At 40.0% G+C, this 18,726-nt stretch overlaps 2 protein-coding genes across 3 annotated transcripts; one reads left to right on the top strand and one right to left on the bottom strand.

Annotated features, from left to right (window-relative positions):
- LOC142554726 (uncharacterized) lies at positions 1-318 on the bottom strand. The gene has a single exon (XM_075665397.1). It carries the CDS (start codon positions 316-318, stop codon positions 1-3), a length of 318 nt encoding a protein of 105 aa, XP_075521512.1.
- Positions 319-15,257: 14,939 nt separating this feature from the next.
- On the top strand, positions 15,258-18,726 carry LOC142554000 (histone-binding protein MSI1). 2 transcript variants are annotated; one of them, XM_075664599.1, is made up of 6 exons: positions 15,258-15,756; positions 16,418-16,744; positions 16,869-17,021; positions 17,786-17,910; positions 18,051-18,146; positions 18,282-18,726. In XM_075664599.1, exons 1-6 carry the CDS (start codon positions 15,412-15,414, stop codon positions 18,511-18,513), a joined length of 1,278 nt encoding a protein of 425 aa, XP_075520714.1. In that variant the 5' UTR covers positions 15,258-15,411; the 3' UTR covers positions 18,514-18,726. The 2 variants fall into 2 exon arrangements, with proteins under 2 accessions (XP_075520714.1, XP_075520713.1); XM_075664598.1 differs by having other exon boundaries at positions 18,048-18,146.

The following is an 18,726-nucleotide window of genomic DNA, read 5'->3' as shown; positions in this document are numbered from 1 at the left end:
TTATTCCACCAAATCCAATTCCATTGCCCGGCTTTGATCATTATCATCCGGGTAAGTTTCTAGCCAGACAGAAGATTGTCCGATTTCAATCGGAAGAACTGCTTCAGAACCATGCACTAGATTAAAAGGAGTCTCTTGAGTAGGTGCCCGGGGAGTAGTTCTATACGCCCAGAGAACACTAGGCAATTCTTCCACCCACTCTTTTCCTTTGCCCTGTAGCCTGGTTTTCAAGGCTTGCACAATAATTCTGTTAACAACCTCTGTTTGACATTTGGCTTGAGGATAAGCAACAGAAGTGAAAGACTGAGTGATTTTCATTTCCTGACACCAAGCTGTGATCTCCTTTCCCTGAAACTACCTCCCATTGTCTGAGATTAGTCTCCTGGAACTCCAAATCGTCATACAATATTTTTCCACATAAATTTCAAAACTTCATGCTCAGTAATCTTTGCCAGGGGTTTGGCTTCTACCCATTTAGAAAAATAATCAACTGCTACCAGCAAAAATTTCTTCTGAACCCGGGCTATTGGAAAAAGGACCAACAATATTCATGGCACATTGATCAAAGGGGCAAGATGCCCAGATAGGCTTCATGAGAGTGGTCGGGTTGTGTTGAAAATTTTAATGATTTTGACAACCCTCATAACCCCGGACCACTCGGGCAGAGTCTTGGCTAATGGCAGGCCACAAAAATCCGACAAGCATTGCTTTTCGGGCTAGTGTTATTCCTCCGAGATGCTCTCCACAACACCCTTTATGGATGAGGACATAATCCACCTCTCCCACAGATAAGAATTTTAACAGAGGTCCCTGAAATGATATCTTGTACAAGATATTATTTAAGAGAACAAACTTGAGAGCTTGTCTCTTGATCTTTTGAGCTTGCACTTTGTCTTCAGGTAACTCATTGTTTACAATGAATTTTATCAGGGGTGTCATCCATGAATCCTCTGGTGCTGGCAATGTCTCTTCTTCAGTGGAGAGGATTAGTCGGGAAACATGCAATACTTATCGGGTACTAACTTCTGATAAAGAGGCGATCATCTTTGCTAAAGCATTTGCTTCCCCATTCTCGTCCCGGGGTATCTACTCAATACTCCAATCCACAAAAACTTCTTCCTGGGCTTGAATGAGCTTGAGATATTTAAGCATCCTGTCATCCTTAGCTTCATAAATGCCCTTTATCTGCTGAGTAATTAATTGTGAATCAGAATACAAAAAGATCCGGGAAGCTCCAACTTCCCGGTCAACTCGGATACCCGCGAGAACAGCCTCGTACTCTGCCTCATTGTTAGTCACCCGGGAGTCAATTCTCAGTGCCAGTTTATTCTTCTCTCTCAGGGGAGCTATTATCACAACTCCTACACCACATCCCGAAATGCTAGACGCCTCATCCACAAATACCCTCCAGACCTCCTCTTCATCAGGCTGGACCATCTCTGATAAGAAATCTGACAAGGCCTGCGCTTTGATTGCAACCCGGGGCTTATACTCAATATCATACTCTCCCAGCTCAACTGTCCATTTAATCATTCTCCCAGAAACTTCTGAATGAGTCATAATCCTCTCGAGAGGACTATTGGTTAGCACAATAATTTGATGTGACAGAAAATAAAGTCGCAGTTTTTGGGCAGTCATAACAAGAGCGAGAGCTATCTTCTCCACTTCACTGTATCGGAGCTCAGGACCCCTAAGAGCATGGCTGACATAATAGACATGCTTTTGATCAGAGCTTTCTTCCTTTATCAGTACTGAACTGACAGCATACTCAGTAGTGGAGAGATATACAAATAATTTTTCCCCGGGCTCTGGCTTCACAAAGATAGAAAACTCGGCTAGATTTCTTTTAAGGTCTTGGAAGGCCTGCTCACACTTCTCATCCCACCCAAACTTCATTGCCTTCCTAAGAATCTGAAAAAATGGATAACTCCGATGCGCTGACCGGGATATGAACCGGGAAAGAGAAGCAATTCTCCCGGTCAGCTTCTACACTTCTCGGACAGATCAAGGGGACGACATGTTTAGCACTTACTTGACCTTCTCTTGATTTACCTCGATCCCCTGGTCAGTGACCACAAAACTCAAAAATTTACCACTCTTTACGCCAAAGATGCACTTGGCCGGATTGAGCTTAATTTCATACTGCATTAGAGTGGCAAAAGTGTCTTCTAAGTCAGAGATGAAACCAGCAACTTCCTTGGACTTGCCCAATATATCATCCACATATACCTCTACATTCATGCCCAACTGCTTCTCAAAGACTTTGTTCATGAGACGCTGATAGGTGGCCCCTGCGTTCTTTAACCTGAAAGGCATGACAACATAGCAGAATGTGCATCCTGAGGTGATGAAGTTGGCCTTGTCTTGATCATTCTTGGCCAGGGGAATTTGATGATACACCTGGTAAGCATCCATGAAACTGAGCAGCTCATATCTAGAGGTGGAATCCACAAGCTGGTCAATTCTGGGCAGCGAATAATGGTCTTTGGGGCAAGCTTTATTGAGATCTCTGAAGTCCACACACATTCTCCACTTCCCATTAGATTTTGGCACCAGTACCACATTCGAGAGCCAGCTAGGAAATTGTATTTCCCAAATGTGGCTGGCTTTTAGCAAATCTTTAACTTGTACTTCAATCACTTTGTCCTTTTCAGGACCAAAGTGTCTCTTGTTTTGCTTCACAAGTTGAGATCCCTGGAGGACGTTCAATTGATGCTCTGCTATCAGGGGTGAGATCACTATCAACTCCTGCTGGGACCAGGCAAAAATATTAAGAATAGTTTTTAAACAATTTATCAAACTGACCCGGGTGGATAAATCAAGGTCTCGAGCCACCCGGATCTCCTTGCCCGGCCCGATCTCTACCACCTCCTGCTCTTCTTCTGCCACAAAGTGCACTTCTCCCTTTTCTACCACTCTATCCACCTTCTCACAACCCTTAAATTTCTTCCCCTCTTTCCTTGCTCTCTTCTGGTCCACCCTGACCGATTCTACATAAAGCTTCTGTGAAGAAGGTTGATCCTCTCGGACTTCACCCACTTGGCTTCCCACCGGGAATTTAATCTTTTGGTGATATGTGGATGCTACGGCTCTTAACTCATTCATGGCCGGCCGTACCAAAATAATATTATATGATGACGGGGCATCCACCATAGTGAAAGTGGTCATCACCGTCTTCTTCAGCTCTCCGGTGCCCAAAGATAAGGGCATGACAATCTCCCCTTCTGGATAAACAGCATGGCCAGCAAAGCCAAAAAATGTTATGTCTACTTCTTCCAAATGATATCCCTGTAAAACAATTTTTACAAGGGCCCCTGGAAAATAACATTTACAGAACTTCCCGAGTCCAAGAAGACCCTCATAATATCATAATTTCCTACCCTGGCTTGAATTAACAGAGCATCGATGTGGGGAAGATTGACACCCTTCAAATCTTCTGGGCCAAAACTAATCACTGCATCATTCCTCCTCACCCCTTCCACCTCCATACAATCTCTTCTGCTTCTCGACTTACGAGCTCGATTAGAATCACCGTCAGTAGATACTCCAGATATCATTTTAATTATCCCCGGAATGAGGGGGGAAGATACTTAGGTGAAATCTAACATCGCTAAATGACAGGAGAGATGTTGGCATTTAAATGGAGGTGTAACAACCCTTTGTGATGTGTTTAAAAGGCGTGAGAACCCGACTTTCCTTGAAAAGTAAGAAGTTACACAAATATCATGCACATATTTGCGATATTTGATCTTTAATTTTGTCAAAAATAATGCAAGTAACATGTCACAAACACCACAATATTCGTGATCAGATATTGTTATTTCAAGCAATATGAGTGAAACTAACAAAAAACCAAGGCAACAAAAAAAATTTTCTTCATCTTCTTTCATGATCGAGATTTGAATTGATCATTTCATCGTCAGAGATGATGAGCTTGCCTGATACATCAAGAATAAGAAGACCCCCATATTGGGTGATTCGTAGAGAGACAACGTCTAAAACAACTCATTGTAAAGACAAGTGGCGGCACGATTTTTTATATGCTGAATATATCAACATCATATCAAATTTTTTAGTATCTGACTCCCGATCATTTCCTTTGTCAAAAAAGTGAAAGGACGAGAAAAAACAACCAAAGGACATCAAGCCAAGAACCATTTGAAATTTGAAATGTCTTGAAACAGCTATATTGTTGTCATCTCCTTTTTCTATGTCGTGTTTCTAGTTTTTCCCACGTAGGCCTACCATCCCAAACTTACGCAGAGTCGCTCTGATACAAAATGTAATGGCCTAACCCACATGTGAAATAGTCCAGTTGGGGCTTTAAAATGTGTCGCAACGTGCGACGTCTACACACACTGGCTCTGATACCAAATGTAACGGCCCAGCCCACTTGTGATTGTGGTGCAAATCTCAGCGAGGACCTTGAGTTCTGAAAGGAGGAGGAAGATCCTTAGGCAAAATCTCACAGCGCTAAACGATGGGAGAGATGTTGGCATTTAAATGGACGTGTATCAACCCATTGTGACACATTTAAAGGCGTGAGAACCCGACTTTCCTTGAAATATAATAAGTTACACAAACATAATGCACATATTTGTGATGTTTGATCTTCAATTTTGTCAAAAATAGTGCAAGTAACATGTCACATACACCGCAATCTGCGTAATCATATATTGTTATTTCAAGCAATATGAGTGAAACTAACAAAAAACCAAGGTAGCAAAAAAAGTTTTCTTACTCGTCTTTCATGATCGAGATTTGGATTGATCATATCTTCGTCAAAGATGATGAGCTTGCCTGAAACATCTAGACTAAGAATGACCCCCATATTGGGTGATTCGTAGAGAGACAACGTCTAAAACAACTCATTGTAAAGACAAGTGGCGGCACGATTTTTTATATGCTGAATATATCAACATCATATCAAATTTTTTAGTATCCGACTCCCGATCATTTCCTTTGTCAAAAAAGTGAAAGGACGAGAAAAAACAACCAAAGGACATCAAGCCAAGAACCATTTGAAATTTGAAATGTCTTGAAACTTCTATATTGTTGTCATCTCCTTCTTCTATGTCGTGTTTCTAGTGTTTCCCATGTAGGCCTACCATCCCAAACTTACGAAGAGTCGCTCTGATACGAAATGTAACGGCCCAACCCACATGTGAAATAGTCCAGTTGAGGCTTTAAAATGTGTCGTAACGTGCGACGCCTACACACACTGGCTCTGATACCAAATGCAATTGCCCAGCCCACTTGTGATTGTGGTGCAAATCTCACCGAGAACCCTGAGTCCTGAAAGGAGGGGGGAAGATACTTAGGTGAAATCTCACATCGCTAAATGACATGAGAGATGTTGGCATTTAAATGGACGTTAGCAACCCTTTGTGATGCGTTTAAAAGGCGTGAGAACCCGACTTTCCTTTAAATGTATGAAGTTACACAAACATCATGCACATATTTGCGATATTTGATTTTCATTTTTGTCAAAAATAGTGCAAGTAACATGCCAATGCACCACAATCTTCGTAATCATATATTGTTATTTCAAGCAATATGAGTGAAACTAACAAAAACCAAGGCAGCAAAAAAAGTTTTCTTCCTCGTCTTTCATGATCGAGATTTGGATTGATCCTGTCATCGTCAGAGATGATGAGCTTGCCTAAAACATCTAGACTAAGAACGACACCCATATTGGGTGATTCGTAGAGAGACAACGTCTAAAACAACTCTTTGTAAAGACAAGTGGCGGCACGATTTTTTATATGCTGAATATATCAACATCATATCCAATTTTTTAGTATCTGACTCCCGATCATTTCCTTTGTTCAAAAAGTGAAAGGACAAAAAGAAACAACCAAAAGACATCAAGCCAAGAACCATTTGAAAAATTGAAATGTCTTGAAACTGCTATATTGTTGTCATATCCTTCTTCTATGTCGTGTTTCTAGTATTTACCACGTAGGCCTACCATCCCAAACTTACACGGATTCGTTCTGAAACCAAATGTAACGGCCCAACCCACATGTAAAATAGTCCAGTTTAGGCTTTAAAATGTGACGCAACGTGCAACGTCTACACACACTGGCTCTGATACCAAATGTAACGGCCCAAACCACTTATGATTGTGGGGCTAATCTCGGCGAGGACCCTGAGTCCCGAAAGGAGAGGGCAAGATCGTTGGGCAAAATCTCACATCGATAAACGATAGAAGAGATGTTGGGCATTTAAATGGACGTGTAGCAACCCCATGTGACGCGTTTTAAAGTCGTGAGAACCCGAATTTCCTTGAAAAGTAAGAAGTTATACAAACAGCAGGCACATATTTGCGATGTTTGGTCTTCAATTTTGTCAAAAATAGTGCTAGTAACATATCACATAAACCACAATCTTCGTAATCATCTATTGTTATTTCTAGCAATATGAGTGAAACTAACAAAAAACCAACGCATCAAAAAAAATTTTCTTCCTCCTCTTCATGATCAAGATTTGGATTGATCCTCTCATCGTCAGAGATGATGAGCTTGCCTGAAACATCTAGACTAAGATGGACCCCCATATTGGGTGATTCGTAGAGAGACAAATTCTAAAACAACTCATTGTAAAGACAAGTGGCGGCACGATTTTTTATATGCTGAATATATCAACATCATATCCAATTTTTTAGTATCTGACTCCCGATCATTTCCTTTGTCAAAAAGTAAAAGGACGAGAAGAAACAACCAAAGGACATCAAGCCAAGAACCATTTGAAATTTGAAATGTCTTGAAACTGCTATATTGTTGTCATTTCCTTCTTCTATGTCGTGTTTCTAGTGTTTCTCACGTAGGCCTACCATCCCAAACTTACGCAGAGTCGCTCTGATACGAAATGTAACGGCCCAACCCACATGTGAAATAGTCCAGTTGGGGCTTTAAAATGTGTCACAATGTGCGACATCTGCACACAACGGCTATGATACCAAATGTAACGGCCCACCCCACTTGTGATTGTGGGGAAAATCTCAGCGAGGACCTTGAGTCACGAAAGGAGGGGGAAGATCTTTAGGCAAAATCTCACATCGATAAACGACGGGAGATATGCTGGGCATTTAAATGGATGTGTAGCAACCCTTTGTGACGTGTTTTAAAGTTGTGAGAACCCGACTTTCCTGGAAAAGTAAGAAGTTACACAAACAGTGGGCACATATTTGCTATGTTTGGTCTTCAATTTTGTCAAAAATAGTGCAAGTAACATGTCATATACACCACAATCTTCGTAATCATCTATTGTTATTTCAAGCAATATGAGTGAAACTAAGAAAAAACCAAGTCAACAAAAAAAATTTCTTCCTCGTCTTTCATGATCGAGATTTGGATTGATCATGTCATCGTCAGAGATGATGAGCTTGCCTAAACATCTCGACTAAAAATGACCCCCATATTGGGTGATTCATAGAGAGGCAACATCTAAAACAACTCATTGTAAAGACAAGTGGCGGCATAATTTTTTATATGCTCAATATATCAGCATCAAATCCAATTTTTTAGGATTTGATTCCCGATCATTTTCTTTGTCAAAAAAGTGAAAGGACAAGAAGAAACAACCAAAATACATCAAGCCAAGAACCATTTGAAATTTGAAATGTTTCGAAATTTCTATATTGTTGTCATCTCCTTCTTCTATGTTGTGTTTCTAGTGTTTACCACGTAGACCTACACTGGCTTTATTTTTTTGCGTGGCCTAAGGGAAGATAAGCTCTGAATATAAAGGAAATGTGGTGGTAATTATTATGTTTACCACCTTTCAAAATTATTATTTGAAAAAAAAATAAAAATAGTCTTTGCTGAAAAATAAAACGAGATAATCAAATCAAAGTACATTAATATTTATGATTAAAAATCTTCCGATCCAACCCATATTCTATCCGCAATTCAAAGTTCCGAATTGAAATGCTCAAATTTTATACAATAGCTAAATTAAATGGGAATTACTTACTATTAGCGTTCCGTTTATTAAGCCACTATAATTAGGGCTTTTTTCCTCTAAAATCATTTTAAATTTGAAATGTCTTGAAATTGTTATATTGTTCTCATCTCCTTCTTCTATGTCGTGTTTCTAGTGTTTCCCACGTAGACCTACACTGGCATTATTTTTTGGTGTGGCCTAAGGTAAGATAAGCTCTGAATATCAAGGAAATGTGGGGGTAATTGTGTTTACCACCTTTCAAAATTATTAGAAAAAGACATAAAAATAGTATTTACTGAAAAATAAAACGAGATAATCAAATCAAAGTGCATTAATATTTATGACTAAAAATCTTCCGATCCAACCCATCTTCTATCTGCAATTCAAAGTTTCGAATTGAAATGCCCAAATTGTATCCAAAAGCTAAATTAAATGGGAATGACTTATTATTAGCGTTCCGTTTATTAGGCCACTATAATTAGCGCTTTTTTTCCCTAGAACCATTTGAAATTTGAAATGTTTTGAAATTGCTATATTGTTGTCATCTCCTTCTTCTATGTCGTGTTTCTAGTGTTTCCCACGTAGGCCTACACTGACTTTTATTTTTTGGCGTTGCCTAAGGGAAGATAAGCTCTGAATATCAAGGAAATGTGGGGGTAATTATGTTTATCACCTTTCAAAATTATTAGAAAAAGACATAAAAACAGTCTTTGCTCAAAAATAAAACAAAATAATCAAATCAAAGTACATTAATATTTATGACTAAAAATCTTCCAATCCAACCTATCTTATGTCCGCAATTCAAAGTTCCGAATTGAAATGCTCAAATTGTATCCAATAGCTAAATTAAATGAGAATTACTTACTATTAGCATTCCGTTTATTGAGCCACTATAATTAGGCTTTTCCCCCTAGAACCATTTTAAATTTGAAATGTCTTGAAATTTCTATAATGTTGTCATCACCTTCTTCTATGTCGTGTTTCTAGTATTTCCCACGTAGACCTACACTGGCTTTATTTTTGGGCGTGGCATAAAGGAAGATAAGCTCTGAATATCAAGGAAATGTGGGGGTAATTATGTTTACCACCTTTCAAAATTATTAGAAAAAGACATAAAAACAGTCTTTGCCGAAAAATAAAATGAGATAATCAAATCAAAGTACATTAATATTTATGACTAGTAATCTTCCGATCCAACCCATCTTATATCCGCAATTCAAAGTTCCGAATTGAAATGCTCAAATTGTATCCAATAGCTAAATTAAATGAGAATTACTTACTATTAGCGTTCCGTTTATTAAGCCACTATAATTAGGGCTTTTTTCCCCCTAGAACCATTTGAAATTTGAAATGTCTTGAAATTGCTATATTGTTGTCATCTACTTCTTCTATGTCGTGTTTCTAGTATTTCCCACGTAGACCTACACTGGCTTTATTTTTTGCCACGGCCTAAGGGAATATAAGCTCTGAATATCAAGGAAATGTGGGGGTAATTATGTTTACCACCTTTCAAAATTATTAGAAAAAAGACATAAAAACAGTATTTGCTGAAAAATAAAACGAGATAATCAAATCAAAGTACATTAATATTTCTGACTAAAAATATTCCGATCCAACCCATCTTATATCCGCAATTCAAAGTTATGAATTGAAATGCCCAAATGGTATCCAAAAGCTAAATTAAATGAGAATTACTTATTATTAGTGTTTTGTTTATTAGGCCACTATAATTAGGGATTTTTTTCCCCCTAGAAACCTCCTCCCAAACTTCTGTGCCTTCTTAAGAACCTGAAAAAATGGATAACTTCGATGCGCTGACCGGGATATGAAAGGGGAAAGAGAAGCAATTCTCTCGGTCAGCTTCTACACTTCTCGAACAGATCGACGAGACGACATGTTTAGCACTGACTTGACCTTCTTTTGATTTACCTCGATCCTCCGGTCAGTGACCACAAAACTCAAAAATTTATCACTTTTTACACCAAAGATGCACTTGGCCGGTTGAGCTTAATTCCATACTGCATTAGAGTGACAAAAGTCTCTTCTAAGTCAGAGATGAAACCAGCAACTTCCTTGGACTTGCCCAAGATAACATCTACATATACCTCTACATTCATGCCCTACTGCTTCTCAAAGACTTTGTTCATGAGACGTTGATAGATGGCCCCTGCGTTCTTTAACCCGAAAGGCATGACAACATAGCAGAATGTGCATCCCGAGGTGATGAAGCTGGCTTTGTCTTGATCATTCTTGGCCAGGGGAATTTGATGATTCCCCTGGTAAGCATCCATGAAACTTAGCAGCTCATATCTAGAGGTGGAATCCACCAGCTGGTCAATTCTGGGCAGCGGATAATGGTCTTTGGGGCAAGCTTTATTGAGATCCCTGAAGTCCATACACATCCTCCACTTCCCAGTAGATTTTGGCACCAGTACCACATTCGAGAGCCGGGTAGAAAATTGTATTTCCCAAATGTCGCTGACTTTTAGCAAATCTTTAACATGTACATCAATCACTTTGTCCTTTTCAGGATCAAAGTGTCTCTTCTTTTGCTTCACAGGTTGAGATCCCGAGAGGACGTTCAATTGATGCTCCGCTATCAGGGGTGAGATCCCTATAAACTCCTGCTGGGACCAGGTAAAAATATTAAGATTAGTTTTTAAACAATTTATCAAACTGACCCGGGTGGATAAATCAAGGTCTCGAGCCACCCGGATTTTCTTGCCCGGCCCGATCTCTACTACCTCCTGCTCTTCTTCTGCCACGAAATGCACTTCTCCCTTCTCTACCACTCTATCCACCTTCTCACAACCCTTAACTTTATTCCCCTCCTTCCTTGCTCTCTTCTGGTCCACCCTGACCGCTTCTACATAACACTTCCGCGAAGAAGGTTGATCCCCTCGGACTTCACCCACTTGACTTCCTACTGGGAATTTAATCTTTTGATGATAAATCGATGCTACGGATCTTATCTCATTCATGGCCGGCCACCCCAAAATAATATTATATGATGACATGGCATCCACCACAGTGAAAGTGGTCATCACCATCTTCTTAAGCTCCCCGGTGCCCAAAGATAAGGGCAGAACAATCTCCCCTTCTGGATAGACCTCATGGCCATCAAAGCCAAAAAGTGTTGTGTCTACTGCTTCCAAATGATATCCATGTAAATCAATTTGTACAAGGACCTCCTTGAAAATCACAGAACTTCCGAGTCCACGAAGACCCTCATGATATCATAATTTGCTACCCTGGCTTGAATTAACAGAGCATTGTTGTGGGGAAGATTGACAATCTTCAAATCTTCCGGGCCAAAACCAATCACTGCATCATTCCTCCTCAACTCTTCCACCTCCATACAATCTCTTCTGCTTCTCAACTTACGAGCTCGATTAGAATCACTGTCAGTAGATCCTCCAGATATCATTTTAATTACCTCCAAGACAGGAGGCAAAGACTTCTTCGTCTCAGGATCTGAATCTCTCCTCTCCCTCGGGGCATTTCTTGAATCTTCCAGGCACTGGGACCGGGCTGCCGAGCTGCCCAAGGTGGCGACCTCGGCCCCTTGCTGGTTTGATTATGCCCCTGGACAGAGAGCGGGACATAATCCCTTTTGAGCATTTTGCAGTCCTCCGTGTTGGGATAACACACTTTATGAAGGGTGCAAAACCCCTACTTTTCAGGCCTGGTATACTTTTGAGATGGAGGCAAGTCCCTGCTATACTTTTTGACTTCCCAGTCCCGAATAATTTTCAAGGGCACATGCTGGGAAAAATGTCCCGGGTTACTCCTCCTCGGCCCCCTCTCCTCGAGCTTAGATACCCGGTCTCCTCTCTCTCTCTCTTTACCGACTCCCTCTTCTGCTTGTGGGCCTCTTCCAGATTAATATACTTTTCTGCCTGGACCAGCAAATCTTCAAAATCCCCGGGCATCTTCTTTGTTAGTGATCGAAAAAATTCACCCTCCCTCAACCCCATGGTGAATGCAGTTGTCTTGGTCTCAGGGGCGCAAGAGGGAACATCCAAAGCCAGTCTATTAAATCTCTGTATATAATCCCTCAGACTCTATTATGGACTTTGTTTCACTTCAAAAAGACCAAATGCAATCTTTTTGTATTTCTTACTGCTACTAAAATGGTGCAAAACACCTTCTGAAAGTCCTCAAAAGAATGGATACTCTGAGGGGTCAATCCCTCAAACCACCTCTGCACCGAGTCAACCAGAGTGGTCAAAAACACTTTGCACTTGATTCTGTCAGTATAACAGTGCAACATGGCCATATTCTCGAACCTGGCCAGATGTTCCTCGGGGTCGGCATTGTCGTCATAATCCTTAACTTTGGCAGACTTAAAGTTCCTGGGAAGAGGTTCCCGGACAATAGCTTCAGAAAACAGGCAACCCTTAATGAATACCCGGGCATGACTTCTACCCTCCATCTATTCCTCCAACACCCTCATCTTCTGTCTCAACTCTTGCAACTCCTCTACCACAGTCGGGGACTTGGACTCAACACTAGACTCTATCTCCTCCATCCTTGCTTCCTCCTCCCCTACCTCCTCATGTCTCTCCTGTTCTCCTCCCGGCTGTGTAGCATGATGAGAAGCATATCTTCGGGCTACGGCTTTTTCCACCACATCGGATATAATCTGAGTCGACTCCTCCGAGGACAAGGTAATAACAGGTGGAGGTCTTGAGGGCGGAAGACCACCTTGTCCTGAGACAAATGCATCATCTCCAGGAGCCTGAGAAGTATCTTGATTGGTTCTTCTGATAAGAGCCATATCAACGTCTTGAGCTCAATTTTCCACAGACGGTGCCAATGATGTGATCCGAGTGAATCGGGTAGATGGAATCTGGACAATCCACCGGATATGATAAAATTTTGATGTTTAGGAAAGTGAGGAAGGGAAGAAGATATCTCTGATGAAGATATATCTATGTAATCTGTGGCTTCCACCGTGACCTGCAGACAATGAAATGAACTCGTGAATGGGCGCCGGAGGAGTGTCTGGCGTAGCCACTCCGATGCTTAAGTCAACAGGTGAAGAAGAAGGAAAATGACAATATATATGAGGATATATACGAGTGCCTGAGAGTTCAAAATTTCAGAATCTGTATATGAGAAGTGTACCTGCTATTTATAGGAGAAAATCCCATGATTACCTAGTTTTCAGTGCCCACCTGCTAAGTATGGTAAGGCGGCTGCCCATACCCTACTTCTGATGACTTCTCTGACACGCCAAACCCATGTAGTTCTGAAAGTAATGATTGCCAAGCATAAGGTAGCACATACTGATACATTCGAGTGTGGTGCGTTTCTCGAGGTAGCCCGGGTAGAAGTTTCCCGAGAACTTTCATGAGAACCCGAGCTCTTGATTGCCCGGGGAGAAAATATCTCGGGTAATCCCATGCTCGGTTGCTGAAGAAAGTGATCTGCATATTGATTCTGCTTTCGGCTATCCATTTAGTTTCCCGGGTCATTTCCCGGGTAATCCATAAACCGGGCTCCTTTGGGGTATCACCACCGATCCCTTAAATAGTCGGGCTAGAGTCTTACTCGCTGTCCCAATCAGTCACGCTTGGGCTTCAATAGAAAGATTACCAATTCCAGATTCTAAAATCATCGGGGGCTTTAAATATCCCACAGACGACGCCAATGATGTGATCCGGGTGAATCGGGTAGATGGAATCGGGGCAATCCACCGGATATGATAAAAATTTGATGTTTATCAAAAAGAGGAAGGGAAGAAGATATCTCTGTAATATGTGGCTTCCACCGTGACCTGCAGACAATGAAATGAACTCGTGAATGGGCACCGAAGGAGTGTCCGACGTAGCCACTCTGATGCTTAAGTCAACAGGCGAAGAAGAAGGAAAATGACAATATATGTAGGGATATATACGAGTGCCTGAGAGTTCAGAATTTCAGAATCTGTAAATGAAAAGTGTACATGCTATTTATAGGAGGAAATCTCATGATTACCTAGTTTTCAGTGCCCACCTGCTAATTATTGTAAAGCGACTGCCCATACCTTACTTCTGATGACTTCTCAGACACGCCAAACCTATGTAGTTCTGACAGTAATGATTGTCAAGCATAAGGTAGCTCATACTGATACACTCGAGTGTGGTGCGCTTCTCGATGTAGCCCGGGTAGAAGTTTCCCGGGCTCTTGATTGCTCGGGGAGAAAATATCCCGGGTAATCCCATGCTCGGTTGCTGAAGAAAGTGATATGCATATTGATTCTGCTTTGGGCTATCCATTTAGTTTCTCGGGTTATCCATGACCCAGGCTCCTGTGGAGGTATCACCAAGTATGACCACGTTTTCTTTTTTACGGAGCAGACAAATAAATTTTTTTAATGAATCAACAAAATATTGAGAAATTATATAAATAAAATTATAATTATTGATACTCATGTTTTCCACAAAATTGGAAAAGGAGAATTTTGTGTTATCGATTAAATTTCTAGAAGTGATGGTTCCGATTTGAATAAAAGTTGGAATTAGAACCGTACTGCTTTATTTTCTGGTGATTATATTTAATATAAAAATTTATCATAATTAAATTATATTTGTTAATATTAATATTAATATTAATATTAATATTAAAATAGAAAAATTTGTAAAATAATTTTGATGAACTGTTTTTTTTTTTTAAATATCTCCTTATTTTAGGGGTGTCAAAATACATCACGACCCGTCAACCCGACATGACCCAACACGAAAAAAATCAGGTTCAGGTTGGTGTTTTTCGGGTTCGGGTCGAGTGGGTTTGGGTTAGTGCCATGTTAGACGGGTTTCGGATTGGGTCGGGTTGGGACGCGGGTTGACCCGAAAACTTTTTTTTTTTGAAAATATTACCTATATTTTTATATATTGTATGTTTGAACAAAATTTATTGTATATTTATATTATAAATTTTCATCATTTAATATTTATTTTTTTTAACAATTGTTTATTTGATTTAGTAAAATATACTTTAATTTTCTACGATTAAACTTACAAATATAAATCGGAAATATGTATTTAAATTAAAATATTTTTTTTTAATTTTTTGAATTTTTTTCACTAATTTTTTTTTAAAAAATAAATAAAATTCGAGTTAGGCGGGTAAGACGGGTTGAATCGGGTTAGACAGGTTCGTGTTCGGGTTGGGGGTTTTCGGGTTGCTTCGGATTCGGGTTGGGTTCAGATTGAAAAAAAATTAAAAAAATTTGGCGAGTTGACCCGAAACCCGACCCACACGACCCGATTGACACACTACCTTATTTCACCTTGATTAATTATTTTTTTTATAAAGAAAATGTACATAAGGGTTGAGAAAGCTTTGGAAGAACTCCACTGATTCTCCCGCTACACCTCCCGCAATCCCCATTCCTTCCCACCAAAAACCCTAGTACATTTCCCGAATCCTGCACAATTTCACCCGCCTTTCGAATCTTGCTGAAGAATTGAGTGAATAATGGGTAAGGATGAGGATGAGATGCGGGGAGAAGTGGAGGAGCGTTTGATAAACGAGGAGTACAAGATTTGGAAGAAGAACACTCCATTTTTGTACGATTTGGTCATCACCCATGCGCTGGAATGGCCCTCGCTCACCGTCGAGTGGTTGCCCGACAGGGAGGAGCCACCGGGCAAGGATTATTCCGTGCAAAAAATGATTTTGGGAACCCATACGTCCGAAAACGAGCCCAATTATCTGATGCTTGCGCAGGTTCAGCTTCCCCTCGAGGATGCGGAGAATGATGCTCGACTTTACGACGATGACCGCTCTGAATATGGTGGATTTGGATGCGCCAACGGAAAGGTGTTCTTCTTTCTCTTTTCGTCCAATTTACTCATGCTAGGCTCTACTTCTTGCCCTATAGATTTTGTTGGAAATACTTGTAAATAATCCCAGTAACAATTAAATTTGAGTATTTAAATAAATTAAAGTTATTTATTGTGAGAAAATCCACGGTAGAGCCAAACAGCTGGAAGTAACCTATCAACTGAGATAGACAACTCTGGTGTCCGGCATTTCAGCACTGAAAGAGCATAGGTGGAACTCGGTCAAGACCGATAGATTTGAGTGGTAGGAGACTCAACTCAGATTAAGCAAAGACTGTGAAACTTCAATCGAAACATGGTTTAACAGAGATGAAGCCAGTTCGCCTGTAAAACAAGTTAATATCACCTAGTCCTATGAAATTCGTGATTTTTTAATAACAGATTCTCGCTCACAAGCAGTTGATTTGAGAGTTAATGGTATAATGGTTACAATTCAATATTAATTAAGCCCAAATTACTACGGGCGAACAGTAATTGTACCTGAATATGATCACTCTTCTAGAACGAGAAAAGAACACAACACAAGCTGCAAATTGCATTATTCTTTATCCATTATTCTTCTTTTTTTGACAGAACCATTACTTTCATTAACATAGATTCCATTGTCTTTTGACAATGTGACTATTTGTTTATTTCAGGTGCAAATTATTCAGCAAATAAATCATGATGGGGAGGTCAACCGAGCTCGTTATATGCCTCAGAACTCATTTATTATTGCTACCAAGACAGTTAGTGCGGAAGTATATGTTTTTGACTACAGCAAACATCCATCCAAGCCTCCTTTGGATGGTACATGCAACCCTGATTTGAGGCTGAGGGGCCACAGTACCGAAGGGTATGGTTTATCATGGAGCCAGTTCAAACATGGTCATTTACTGAGTGGTTCTGATGATGCCCAAATATGCTTGTGGGACATAAATGCAGCTCCAAAAAATAAGGTTCTCGATGCATTGCAAATATTTAAGGTATGTTAGATGGAAATTTTGGCTAGAAGTTCCTGTTCATGGTCAAAATTTGTACCAGGTTTTTGTGTTTTTACCTTGAGATGCATGATTTCTTTGAAAATAAACTCACATGTCCCGGGTGTAGATTCATGAAGGTGTCGTCGAAGATGTAGCCTGGCATCTGAGGCATGAATACTTGTTTGGTTCAGTGGGAGATGATCAATATCTGCATATATGGGATCTCCGGACTCCATCAGTGACCAAGCCTATACAATCTGTTGTTGCTCATCAAAGTGAGGTCAGTTTCTAATTTTCTATTTTGATTGTTTTAAACTAGAAGGGAATAAGTACATTTATTCTTATGATTCGCTCATATAAATCGAAAATATAAAGTAGATGAAACCTTTACAGTTCTGTCTGATTGAATTCATTCATTTATTGACATTGATTTTTCGCTCATGCAAGTTCACGAACTATAGAAGGCTAATCTATTAAGAAATAAATTGGAAGCCCTTTCTATTTTGAAAAGAACGCGCCCTTTATTTTCTAGTTGAGGTGTTGATTTGAGGTGAGATGGGTTTTCTGTTTCAAGTTTGTGACTTTTGATTGATAATTTAACTTCATATCAAGGGTTGAAGAAGGGAAGAAGGGCATTTGATTTCGGTTCCCTTCATTGCTAATTTGAACAAGCTATTTTCTAACTAGTTACCTTCTTTATAGAATATATGTTTCATGATCTTGAGGACATGTTAATTTTCCTTTCTTCCACTTCTGCAAAAGAAAATAATATAAATCCACAGAAATACATCACCTTTTTGCTCAAAGTGAATCCGCACTGGCTTGGATGACTACTGTTTATTAAATTATTGTACAACGATAATTTTTCCGCTTGAGGTGGTGTTTAGGACACTTTCCACATGTGTACTGGTACTCTTAACTAACTGATACTTTGTCAATTGCTTGGTTTGCTTGATCCAATGACTATCCATATAATCAGATTGTCACTGCCTTTTAGATTTCAATGAACTCCCAATCAAGTTCTTTTATTTGCATTTTTGGTAGGTCAACTGTCTAGCTTTCAATCCATTCAATGAATGGGTTGTTGCAACGGGGTCCACTGACAAGACTGTTAAATTATTTGATTTGCGAAAGATTTCAACAGCCCTTCACATATTTGATTGTCACAAGTAAGGAATCTTTCTTATAATTGTTTAAAGTCTTACATTCTATATTTCCATTTGTCTTATCAGACTTGCTATATAGCCTCACCATAATCGATAGGCCGCCATTTGTTTTCACCTCTAGTCTGCTTTTAACTGCTCAGCAGGGAGGAAGTTTTCCAAGTTGGATGGAATCCAAAGAATGAGACCATCTTAGCTTCCTGTTGTCTTGGCAGGAGACTTATGATCTGGGATCTTAGCAGGTGATTTACTTAATCAGCTAGGAGTGTTGGTTTATCACATAATATTTTGTATTCTTATTAACAGCAGTCGTTCGGTCTCCTAACTTAAAAGATGCTGATAATGCCACTCTTGATTCATTTCTTTTTTCTTGGCAGGATTGACGAAGAACAGACTCCAGAGGACGCTGAGGACGGACCACCAGAGCTGTTATTCATACACGGTGGTCATACAAGTAAAATTTCGGACTTTTCGTGGAACCCGTGTGAAGATTGGGTGATGGCAAGCGTTGCTGAGGATAACATACTACAAATTTGGCAGATGGCGGAGAACATTTACCATGATGACGATGATTTACCTGGAGATGACTCCACCAACAAAGTCTCCTAGCTCCTCTAGGATTATGAATTATAGAACAACTAGGCATTTCGTGCTTTAACTTCTGATGTTCTATTTTCCTTTTGTAATGTTAAGTTCTTCAGGTTTGTTAACTGCTAATGATTGATCTGCTTTACTGTGGTGGTCTCGTTTGAACTATGATTGTACATTTATCCCGATTCAAGTGCGGCCCGATTAAAGACAAACTGGATCTGAGATTGAATA

Source organism: Primulina tabacum, chromosome 8 (genome assembly GCF_025594145.1).
Source record: "Primulina tabacum isolate GXHZ01 chromosome 8, ASM2559414v2, whole genome shotgun sequence".
Lineage (NCBI taxonomy): Eukaryota > Viridiplantae > Streptophyta > Magnoliopsida > Lamiales > Gesneriaceae > Primulina > Primulina tabacum.
This window is presented reverse-complemented; position numbering and strand designations above follow the sequence as displayed.